The following is a 12,757-nucleotide window of genomic DNA, read 5'->3' as shown; positions in this document are numbered from 1 at the left end:
TTGAGAAGGCACACGAGCCCTTATACGAAGGCTCCCAAACAACTCTTCTTGCCGCATATTGTTGTTGGTGAACTTGAAGGTTATGAATGGTTTATCTAATGTAGCAATGAAACATATGTTAAGGTATGTCATCTTTTCTCATTTTTTCAGTTGTAATTCCCTTACAATTAACATTGGGTGAATAGTGTAGCAATTAATATTCTTTATATTAACAATTTTTTTTTTTTTCATAGGTTGATAGGTGAGTGTTTGCTACCACCATCAAACATTCTACCTCGCTCGTACCAAGAATTAACTGCCATTATGAAAGATATTGGAATGGAGTATCAAACAATACATACATGTCTGAATGATCATATTATATATCATGAACAACATGAATTTGCAACACAATGCCCTATTTGTCATATTAGTAGATATTGATCAGATTGACTAACAAAAAAGGTGCCTTGCAAGGTTCTTCGAGTTATTCCCATTATTCCATGTCTGTAACAATTATTCAGGTGCAATAGCTTGGCACATTTTATGGATTACCATGCATGTAATAGAAGTCGAGATAACATTATGCAAATGCCTAGGGATGGTTTAGCATTTAAGGAAATAGAGGAAAAATGGCCACACTTTAAGGAAGAACCTCGTAATCTCAAGCTTTCATTGGCAGTGGATGGTGTCAATCCATTTAGAGAGATGAGATCTACTTACTCGGTGTGGCCTATTTTTGTTATCAATAATAACATTCCTCCTTGGATGACCATAAAGAGGGAGCACATAATGTTGGCACTAATTATTCTAGGTATTTTTTCATTTAATAGTCATCTAAATTACTTTATTATAAATAATCCATCAAAATGGTCATAATAATTATGTAATGTTTTTATTCATTCAACTAGGTAAGTACCAAGTTAAAGATATCAATGTATATATTGAGCCTCTTGTCAATGAGTTGATGGTGTTATGGAATGGGATCACTATGTATGACATCTCTAGACCAATAGGACAAAGAATGCAATGCTTGTATAGACATTACATGATGCTCTTGGGCTAACACATTTTCGTGCTATGTTCTCTTCTTAACACCTATTTTTTGGTATGTTATATTTCTAACAAAAAGTTAATGTATTTAATCCAATTATACATGATCTTGTAGGTCTTCAGACAAAGGGAAAATTTGCATGTTCAGTTTGTGGTCCAAAGATGAAATCTTGTCATTCAAAAAGTTTAGGAAAGCAGATGGTCAATGAGAATAGACACTTTCTCTATAGAAATCATAAGTACCGAATTACCAAAAAATGTCTTTTCAATGGGAAAGAAGAGACTACACCAAAGCCATGGAGAATGACACCTCGCCTATGGAAGTTGGAATACAATAAAATAAATTGTAGAGGTAATGTCATTCCATCTTATGGTTTTTTGTTTGAAATTCATATTGTGATTTTGTTTACTGATGATGTAATTGATGCTCCTAAAGGTCATCAAGCCATTAATGACCAAATTCCAAAAGGAGTACAAATTTATCCTACTCAATTTAGTATGTTGTCATACTATGAGAAACTCCCAATCATGCATTTGTTTGATCCTATGCATAATGGAAAGAATGTAACAAAGACATTATGGAAAATCTTAGATGGAAGGCGTGACAAAGAAAAAATTGTCAAAATTTGTAGTGACATTGAAGACTCCAACCATGCAATGAAAAATTTCGTTTGATCAAATAAAAATTGAGACCAGATTGATACAAGTGCCCTTAGTTGGCTATTTTCAGAGCAACAAAGCAATACTATAAAATAAGTCATAAAAAAAATATGATTTCCCATAGGATTTTTTGTGAACATAAACAATCTCATATAAAAAAAAAGTGAATTTGGGTCAAGGATGAAAACACATGATTGGCATGCATTCATTAAGGTAATTTATGTTATTTTGTATTCACTATATATTTGTATACTACATGTAATTTTCATTGCATTCTTTTTTAAAATATTGATAATCTCATTTTACAAATATTGCAGTACATTCTACCTCTATCTCTCCCACACCACTTCAAGAATAGTGTCAAAAAAGTTATATATGATCTTAGAAAATACATGAGGTGGTTTTCATCAAAAGAAATCAATAAAGAAGGTATAAAATATTAGAAGAGAAAAATTCCTCATCTCATGTGTAAAATGCAAAAGTGTCTACCTCCAAGTTTTTTCAATGCACAAGAACACTACCTCATACATCAAGTTGAAGAGATTGAATTGTGTGGACCTACACCAACTAGGTCAATGCAAATGGTTGAGAGGTACTTGAAATTTTTTAAAGGCTTGGTTCGACAGAGAGCATATCCTAAGGGTTCTATGGTGGAGGGATATATGGTACACTAGACCATGGTGTACATTAGTGAATATCTTCCTAAGTTTGTAGCAAATATCCATGTAGATCATATTTGAGATCTGAACTCCATTAACAAATTTGAAGGGGAGTACTTGATGGGCAAAGGTAGATAGAGGAAAGTGAAAGGTAAATATAAGATGTTATTGTAGTTAATTAATTATTATAAATCTTCAATATGAGTTATTTGTAATTGGTGTATTTTTTTAATATAGCTAGTCAAGAGTGGCATGCAATATATTTGTATATTGCGAACAATCTTGATTGGATGATGGTATGGATTGAATGATGCCAACAAAATGGTTTCTCATTAACATGGGAAGGTGTTTCTTCATTGGTTATAGAAGCTCATCATAATGGAGATTCCAATGTTATGCCGATGGTAGTTGATCTAGTAAAGGGTTTAAGAGGTGGACAGGTACAAATTTATTAATGATCATTACTCAAATGTTTCATATCAACTCACGATGAAAATAATTGTCACACACTTCAAAATTTGTAGGTCAAGCACCACAAAGCTATGTACTATCATGGGCACAAATTTCACATAAAAAATTTGGATGACACTAAGAAAACTTGTGATTCTAGGACAACTATTATTTTTGAGGTCACTAATATATCATCTAGAAATGACATACATCCTCAACAATCTCAAAATTGATACTATGGCATCTTGGATGATATAATTGAGTGTGAATTTAACTCCTTCAAATTAGTTCTATTCATCATCAAATGGTACAAGCTAAAAATGAATCAAAATGATCCAGATAGAACTATTATTCAACATGATAATGGATTTACAATGATTAATACAAGGGTGTTTGAGCCAATTGGAGATGAGCTCTATGTTCTTCCAAGCCAATGTGAGCAAGTGTTTTACTCAAAGGTTCCACATAAATAGGGTTGGCCATTTGTTGTTAGACATGAACCAAGAGGAAGGCCGATAAAGTATAATGTTATGAAAGAAGATGTTGAAGATGATGAAGAAGAAGAAGATGATGAAGATCAAGATGATGGTGATGATGATGAAAATTATGGTGATGATGATGATGATGATGATGATGATGATGATGATGATGGTGATGATGATGATAATGATAATGGTAATGATGATGATGGTGTCAATGATGACGATGATGATTGTGATGATGATTGTGATGATGACGATGATGATAGTGGTGATGATGATGATGATGATGATGATGATGATGATGATGATGATGATGGCGATGATGAGATAGATGAAGAGGATCAATGACATGATTGAAATGTACAAGGTATGTGATCAATAACTCCTACTAAGCTTTGACCACTAAGTACAACATACACCAATTTTTGTTTTCAAAACCATATGTGCAGTTATAAACATTAGGTACAACATGTCCAATTTTTTAAAGATATACATGACTCCTAATAAGCTCTAATTGTTAAGTACAACATGCACCAAATTTTTCTTTCAAAACCATGTGCAAATATAAACATTAATTATAACATGTCCAAATTTTTAAAGATATACATGACTCCTAGTAAGCTTTGATCATTTCACATGCAGGTGTCCTGAAATGAATTAAGTGAAATGTTCATGTTGTCTTCTAAGTTATTTTTAGCTAACTTAAGATAAATGATTAACATATGTAGGAAATTTAACCCCTTTGGCAAGGATCATGCACAGTGAAATAGATCAGTAGGTATAAGTTAATAAATAGACATAATTTTCTTATATTCTTCTTTTTTAAATAGACAAAGAAGAACCATATAGACATGTAATTATATAATCACTTTCAAATTAGTACATTTTATATCTCTCACGTATAGAAAAAGAAGAATCATATGCATGGGTCACAACTTGATTATTCTATGTATATTATTTAATTATTATCAAAATTCTCTAGTAGTTGAAGTGAGGACATGACAATATCTCATTTGATGGATTACAGTGTCCACCAAATAGATACTTGTCAGATCTATCTACATTGAATGAGGGAAATGAGGGAATGGTAGATGAAAGTTTTACATGTACTACGGCTAAAATGGGGAGATCAACTAGAGGTCAAAAGATTAGAAAAAAATCCAATAAACACATGCAATTTTTCCTTTCTAAAGGGGGGTCATGTTCTTATGATGATGAGAGCAAAGGCAACATCAAGGTGCCCTTTTGGTACACACATATTGAGAAAGAATGGGTACCTAATGAGATACCTCCAATTAACATTGGATTTTGTGTTAATGAGAGGATATATTGCATAGTTCCATCCTTATTACATGGTTTGGGCCTATTTTCCACGGATGGGATAAAAGTATGTTACAAAAAAGTTGTTGAATTGATGAAGTATGTCGGTCCTTATTATAATTACAATGATTGGATGCAGATTGTTCAATATATAAAAAGTATGCATAGGTATGCACTATCAACAAATTATATACAATGGAAATAAAATTATCAAAGTAAAATATTTGCTAAGTACATTGATGGGAGACCAAAAGAAACAAGTAATATTGTGGGTTTTATAAATAGTACATGACCTTCCTCAACTAATAAGAAACCCAATTGCATTTTTGAGGTGCGTGGGGGGAATCAAGTTTTTGTATGTGCGATAAAATCAATAAGTGCAGGGGAAGAACTGCTAATAGATTACCATTTAAATTACATAGATACAAACAAAGTTACTATCATGACGGTGGCAAGTACCATATACCATTTTATTAATAACTTTTTTTTGTGAAGATCAGTGGGCTGAAGTTTTTATATTTAATCTTTGTCATAGGATGATATGGATCAAACATAGGATAGAGGCCACGAGGATGCTCCTCCTACAACATATAAGGCTCAAATGTGTCTAACTAATCAAATATTTGAAAAATTCTTTTTGAAAAATTTTAACTTAAAAAATAAAGATTTATATTATAGAAAGTACATAAGTTATAACAACTAAAAATATAGTGAATTGTAATTTTGTTCAAAGTAATTATTTAGATCGCTAGTTAATACTTGGAATTCATAATGTTGTAATAATACTTAGTCTACTTACAAGCACAACTAAGTATTTGAATTATCAAATCAAGTACATTATTACAATAAAATAAAACTAGAAGAACTATCTAAGTCTTGGCTTTACTAGAAATATAGAGTGAAGAGAATTTCATTTTTAGATAATGAAAACTCTTTCATTTTCTATATTTCAATTGGATCAACAAGAATTTTAAATACTTGATTCTTGACCTCCTTGTGAGAATATGTTAATCCATCTCCAAATATATAGAAAAAATGTAGCCCCCTAGTACAATTGACACATATCTTCTCCCACTCAAGAAAAACATTATCTGATCTCAAAAATTCCCTTGTCAACTCCTTCAATAATTCTTTATTGAGTTTGATAATGTTATTTACTACCTCTCCTTCAGAACAATCTGGATGATCACCCATATAACAAGAAATAGCTGAGGCGATCTTTCCATGGAGCCTCTCATCCTACAATACAAATAAAAATATATTAATATTTCATTCTTTTTATAAAATTTGTTTCCATATTTAAGATTTATATTTTTAAAAGGAAGAGAATTAAAACCTCGAAATCATTTATGTCATCAATTAATCGTAGACACACTCGCATGAGTTGATAGAATCTGGATTTATGAAGGTATATCTTCTCAATATCATCATCACATGAAATAGGAGATGCTAGTAGTATAGTATGTAACAATATCGGTCCAAATCCTACACTCATTTCAGCACACTTTATGTACTCGTTGTAGGTTGGAAAATATCCTGTTGCTTTCCATCGTGCTTGCTCAAAGCAAGCTTCTGCATAATCTGCCCACTATGATAAAAGGTGCATGTTAAATAAATTTTATAATTTTATCCTCTTACCTATAGAGCCAGTTCTTGTTAAACATGGTCAAAATGAATTATTCAATGAATTTCAAATATGAGCACAAATACTAATATTCCATAAATATTATCTAAATGTAAAAGTTTCAACCTAGATTAACATATACTAATATTTTAACAATATTGTCTAAATCCTAAATATAAGTTTCAACCTAGATTAATAAAAGCATTATTTTGTAAATATAAATCTTAATATTTATTTATTAGGTGTTGAGATGTAACTAATGAAAGATTAAATCTAGGTTGGTGTTTCACTACATTTCTAGAATACTCTAGAATGAACACATTAGAAGGTAGGTAATATAAATATATACTTTTATATTTTGTGTTTATTCTATATTGATCATTTTAATTAAAATATTCTTAACTTTGTAAGAACTTCATAATGAAACAATATTTAATAAATATCTAGTACCATTAATCTCTTTTTACTAGTTTCATAAGGTTCATTTTCTACAGAGTCTAATTATTCCTATATTTTAATTGATATTATGTAGAATTATTCAAATTTTATAAATAAAAATAGCATTTAATATAAAAATTTATCTAATAACTATTTTCCTATATAACTTACAAAGTATGTTTAAAAATATACAAAAAAGGGTCTTTTAAAAGTATACCTACCGCTTTTGTAAGAAAAGGCATCATCTCACGCCCTTGTTTTTCAGTAGCATCTTTTGCCAATTCATGGACAGTTTTAGAACAAAATTCAATGCATGTCTTGAGATTGTCGGGAATGTTTTCTATAGTAGAAACATCCCAACCTTTAGAAATGGCATGTGTAATACACTTGAGTTGTTCAAATGTTGCATAGTCATCAAAAATATCATCATTTATTGTGATAACCGTTGTAATTTTGGCTATAGCAATTCTACTACTAGAATGCTCCAATTCATCTGTCGAACTAACTGCCCAACAAAGATATTCAATTGATCGTTCCCTTGTTGCAAGTAGCTTGGAGATACCTGAATCAGCCCACCAACTGCCATCCAAAATAATATTTATTTTAAGAAATATTTCAAAATAAAATAAACTTGAAATTATGTAAATTTTAGAAATTTGAAATCGTATAAGTTTAATTATTTGATAAATTATTGAGATACAATAGCATGTCATAAAGAAAAAAAATCAATGAACAAAATTACCTTCAAATTTATTTTATTAGACTTATATTTTTCATTATAAAGATTTATTTTCTATCAAATCATTGATTGCAGTAGAGTATAAATTTTATTCTATAAATTCAAATTATTACGTACAAATTATAGTAGTGACTTAAAAATATTATTGATCTTGTTCTTCCAATCTCTTATTGCAGTTTCCAAAATTAAGCATCTCATAAACTTAACAAAACTATATCATCATATTTTAGATTGTTAGAGAAATATAGATTAAATAGTGAATTAGAACATGAATATTTTTAAATTTTGAAGGTTAATTATATTAAGTTCTTCAAAAGAAGAAATATATTGTGTGCATGCATTTCTTTGTTTACTTGAGAAATTACCTTGAGAGGTTTTTCATCTCCAACTTGTACTGAAATTGTAGCATATTGAAGTTCAATTTAGCAAGTTGTAAGATCCTTTTATCTTTCAACCTGAAAATGTTAATTAAAACTTATAATTGATATATAAAAGATTTAAATTATTTTGATAAAATAACAATATTTTACTTCTACCTCTCGTTATCTAATTCATAGATTTCTATAAAATATCGTGCCTCCCATCTACTAAAAGTTCGAGGCCATTTATATGTAAGAGCATACTCCACCTACAAAATAAGAAATAAAAAGTTAAAAAACAATTTTAGTTTTAATGTTTCTATATATAAATAACTTTCATAGACAAAATAAAACTACATAATAGTTAAAAACATAATAACTACAATTTATCACCTCTTTGAAAACACTTCTCTTATGTGTGTCTGCAGATTTTTCTAATAATTTCTTAAGATAGGAAGTACTCAACGCCTCAGCCTCCTCCATCACGATTTCCCCAGGAAATGCCACACTAGAAACTCTTAACAGATTGAGCATACTTCTTATCATGTCGTCTCCCTTAACATTATTCTTAGCCTTGCTATCGTCGTTTTCTCTGAAGAGGATGAACTGCCCGTTGTCGTCCTTGAAATTCTTCAACACGTCTTCTCACCACACATCACATAACAATGACTAATTAATTATATTTTCAAATATTCAAATTTAAAACACATGTTAAAGTGTATTAAATAACATGTGTATTAATTTATTTAGATACATGCCAAATATTTTAAGGTAGAGATGAATAAAATTAATTTTCCTATATTTGAAGAATACACTACATCAATGAAAAAGACATACTAGTATAGAATTTGTTTTGAAGATAATAAAACTCGAGAATAGAAATAAAGATTAAAACATATCTATAAAATACTACCGGACTAACCAACAAAACATATTAAAACTACCATAAATGATGTTAAAAACTATTCTAACAAACCAACAAAACATATTAAAATTATCATAAATGATGTTAAAAACCATTCTAACTATTATTTGGTTACCTGCAGAGACATCATATCGACGGAGTCGAAGAAGCCTGAGTCCTAAAGCTGTGGCATTCAAATCCGTTGTAGTGCTTTGGCAGCCTAATTCTATCCCCACGCTTGCATTCCAACTTCTGTATTTGTGAATTAACTCTCTCTATTAATGTTTAATTCAATTGTTTCCTATTATAAACATTATATATTTATGAATGATTCTAAATAAAATATATTAAATAATTAAAATTAACTTATTTTTTCGACAATTTTAATTTTTCTTCAATATATGATATGTAAGAGTGTCAGTCCCTTGCAAATGAAACTCTACTCTACTCTTTAATGCACTGTTCATTGCAAATGAACTATAGTAATAGCAAATTACATTCTAGATGTTAGGAAGTTGGTAAGAGAAAATTTACAGACCCGTAAACGTAGTCGAGAGCTGCTTTTATTTCATCCTTGAAATATCGATCTATTCCGAGGCATTGCAATAGATCGACCATCTCAAGCCGCTCGATTAGATCGCAATCTCCAGTCTGCATTTCTTTTAACGAGATTTGGACTTCTTTCGTCAGTGTTTCAAAATGTTTACGGTATTCAGATCCCTGATAAATACACAATCAGTAAAGATAGAAAGTGTTAAACATCATATACTAAAGCTTGATTTCTATACTAAAAGTATTAAATAATCTAAGTTAACTTATTTCTTCCATGTATAAAGCTATTAGGATGATTGTAGAAAGAAATAGAAATAGAGATAGTTACTTACCCCATATGGCATCTCCATTGATTGAACAAAAGCATCGTCCCACTGATTGAAAGCACTGGATGGTATGGAAGAAATGTGATCTCCGTTCAAATTAGACATCGTGGAAGCACTTGAAAATAGTCACTCTTCAAATTAAATTGATATTCTATTGTTTAATGCGTGTGTTCAACTTTACAATTATACTGCTATTTATAGTGCTTTTGAACGCACTGCCTGCTACTGGTTGTCTTGAAAATTTGAACTCTCGAGCGCAATGTCAAATTTAGGTTAAATGAATGCGCTCTTTGAATCTTTAGCCGTTTTTGTCTCTTCTTGTGTACCTAATAAATAATTGTTTTCTTAAATATAATTTAATCAAACCTTAATATTCTTTGTCTACACACGAATACTAAGTCCATGGATTCTCAACTTACAAATCTTAGTTGGTTATAGAAACAGATTACTTAAATTACACAATGACAAAATGGCTATGAAATGTTCTGCAATATTCCGAAGATGCGTGCAAATCTGAAATGTTCTGCAAACCGAAGATGTGTACAAATATGAAATGGTTTTGTCTAGAGTTCAACGAAACGTGTTTTGGACCCACCAACTTGCGTGTCACACTTGTGGTCTCAATCTATCTAAAGAAAATTTACAAGGTTGGGTAGGGGAGAGGACCCATACTTGAATGCATTTCAATAATTGTGATAGGAGTTGTTCACTTGATATCTACACTTATTGACTTAATGTCCAATTTTTATTTTTATTTTATTGAAAGAAGCATTTTATTAATAAAAATAAACATTTACAAATAAATAACAGCAGATACAATGCTCAGTTGTTGTAATGTTCAATTTTTTTGACAACATTGTACATATACTTGTGACTTTAAAGTAGTTAGCACAATGCTAACTACCAAAAATTGAATAAAATGTACTCTTAGTTATAAAAAAATTAACCAATGATGTGATGCCACATTAGCTGTTCAACTATAGGTACCCTTTATGCATGACCATTGATCTTACATTTTTTTTTGGTTTTTTTGGACAACTTCGCAAAAAGCATGCTAATGTGGCATCATAATGAGTGACATGGACTTGAAACCTTAGTTATAAGTAGACGACTCAGGAAGTAAACTGCTGTAAAAAATTAAGAGCAATTTGAAATTTTCACCTAGGGTTTTGATAAGCGTGAAGTTAGGGTGTTCAAGTACTAGGTCCTCTTCCCTATAGTGGAGAGAAAATGTGTGTCAAAAACACAAAAGAAGTTGAATATGACAACACATCAATTATGGGTCGATGTCTTTTTACAAAGTCGATTGCAATTACTACCAACATGCAAGATCACTACACTTAGATTAAAATGCACACCCCTAATCTCATAATGAATATTCAGGACGCGGGTATCCTCCCAAAAAAATGTACAACTGATCAATTTTCAAAAGATCTAAAATATCGTGGATTTTTTTGAAAATTTCAACGTTTGATCTTCATGGTTTGCATAGTTTGTAGTAAAAAAACAACAAAAAAATTGGAAAAAATCACTACGTTTCTGTGAATCTAGAAAAAAAAGTTTGACTTTGTTTTGTCTTTGGTACTTTTTTGTTGGAGATTAGCCTATACCGAATATTCACACGTATTTTAGAAGACCTTTCTTCTAGCTACAATGAATAATTCTCCCTAGAACCACAACAAACCAATCAATGAGGTGGAAGTTAAATCAACAATATTGGGCTCTTAAGGATAGAAACGATAATCTAAAGAATGTTCCCCCAACCAAAACTTGAGGAGCTAATGTGAGATTAGTAATAGTAGTTTGAATCAGACAATGCAAAAATGATCAAAAGAAGATTAAGATCTTGTAGTTAGATAATTAATTTTAGAATTTGACACTATTAGAAATTCATGATTGGTGTTCTTTTAACAACAGAAGGAATATGAAACATTCAATTGGTAATAATTTATAATTAAGTGAGAAATAAAATTTAAAAAATTGACACTAGGAAGAGTTTCCCTCATAATCCAAATTTTGTCTATATGAACAATCACCATATTCTAAAACAACATTCACTTGAATAAAAGAAAACAGGAATAAATCCAAATTAATATGCCAGTAGCATAATCGAACATTATTAGATACATGGAATATAATTACATATTCCTATGTTATAAGAATAACATAAAAATGAAATAAGATATTTAGGATGTGAATTCTAATTGAAAGTTGCATAAAAGGGCTTCTTTATGAATTCAAGTAATTACATATGTAAGCCTTTAGAAAAATAGTATTTCTTTCTCAACACTTTTGACATGGTAGTCACTCACTAATTATTTCTAGAAAACCAAAAAAAATAATAGATTTTAAGCTAGTGAGAATGTTTGACATAGTAACAGTGTTCAAATACATTAAACAATTATTGCAGAGTTCTATGCCCTAAAGATGAGCTAAACAATCAAAAATTGAAGGGTTTCCAATTTAGGATGGTACAAGTAGTTAATGATTAATTATTATCGAATCCATATTTTTCATCCTCTAAGTCTATATTCCTCACAAGGTAAGAGTTTCTCTATTAGAGGTGATGGGTTGCCTTGTTGGAGATGTGGTAAGTTGGTTTATGTGGGGATATAATCAATTTTTTATACTTGGATGCACGCCTAGATCAAGGGTGATTTTCTCAAGGTTGCCCTTCTGCTTATTTTCTTATTGAGGTGGATTCCACTACTTTTTAGTTAGAAAGACATTTTATAGGGAGGAAGGGGTTGTGTCAGGTCTTGGTTATTTTTCTTAAGCTCCTTTGATGTTTCAAGTTGTTTGGTTTTAGGTGTTTTCTTCAAATCAAGGCTTGACAAACCTTTCTAGACTACTATCACCTTATTTGGATCATGGTGTCATTGGAGGATTTTAAGATTTCATTCAATTAAAATGGCATTTTTTCTTCTTGTATCTATGTATTCAAGTTGGTAGAGCCTTGATAAAATCCAATGCATTGGTTCTAGGCATCTTGTAAAACCCATTTTAAAGGTTTAGGAATCCTTTGAAAACCACAAATATCAAGTCCACATCTTTTGTTTAGAGGTTCTTTCTATCCAAGCTTCTGACATTTGTTTCATTTTTTAGTTGTTGGTATTTGAGGTTATGGGAGCCTTCTCAAATCCATTCTTCAAGTAATTGAAGCCTTTTCAATAAAACTCTTTCTTTATGTTAAAGGTTAAGTGAGCCTTTAA

At 30.5% G+C, this 12,757-nt stretch overlaps 1 protein-coding gene across 1 annotated transcript; it reads right to left on the bottom strand.

The window, feature by feature from the left end:
* Positions 1 to 5,545: 5,545 nt before the first annotated feature.
* Positions 5,546 to 9,681, bottom strand: LOC149545885 (alpha-humulene synthase-like). Its single transcript, XM_089794504.1, has 9 exons — positions 9,552 to 9,681; positions 9,206 to 9,387; positions 8,804 to 8,919; positions 8,157 to 8,404; positions 7,941 to 8,032; positions 7,770 to 7,859; positions 6,887 to 7,244; positions 5,940 to 6,191; positions 5,546 to 5,842 (listed from the first exon to the last, which is right to left on the bottom strand). The coding sequence occupies exons 1-9, from the start codon at positions 9,648 to 9,650 to the stop codon at positions 5,546 to 5,548; spliced, it is 1,734 nt and encodes a 577-aa protein (XP_089650630.1). The 5' UTR covers positions 9,651 to 9,681.
* Positions 9,682 to 12,757: the final 3,076 nt, after the last annotated feature.

The sequence above is a fragment of the Cupressus sempervirens genome, chromosome 7, assembly GCF_028749045.1.
Source record: "Cupressus sempervirens isolate cs-2001-9-10 chromosome 7, ASM2874904v1, whole genome shotgun sequence".
Lineage (NCBI taxonomy): Eukaryota > Viridiplantae > Streptophyta > Pinopsida > Cupressales > Cupressaceae > Cupressus > Cupressus sempervirens.
The sequence above is the reverse complement of the archived record's forward strand: the minus strand, read 5'-3'. Positions and strand labels throughout refer to the sequence as shown.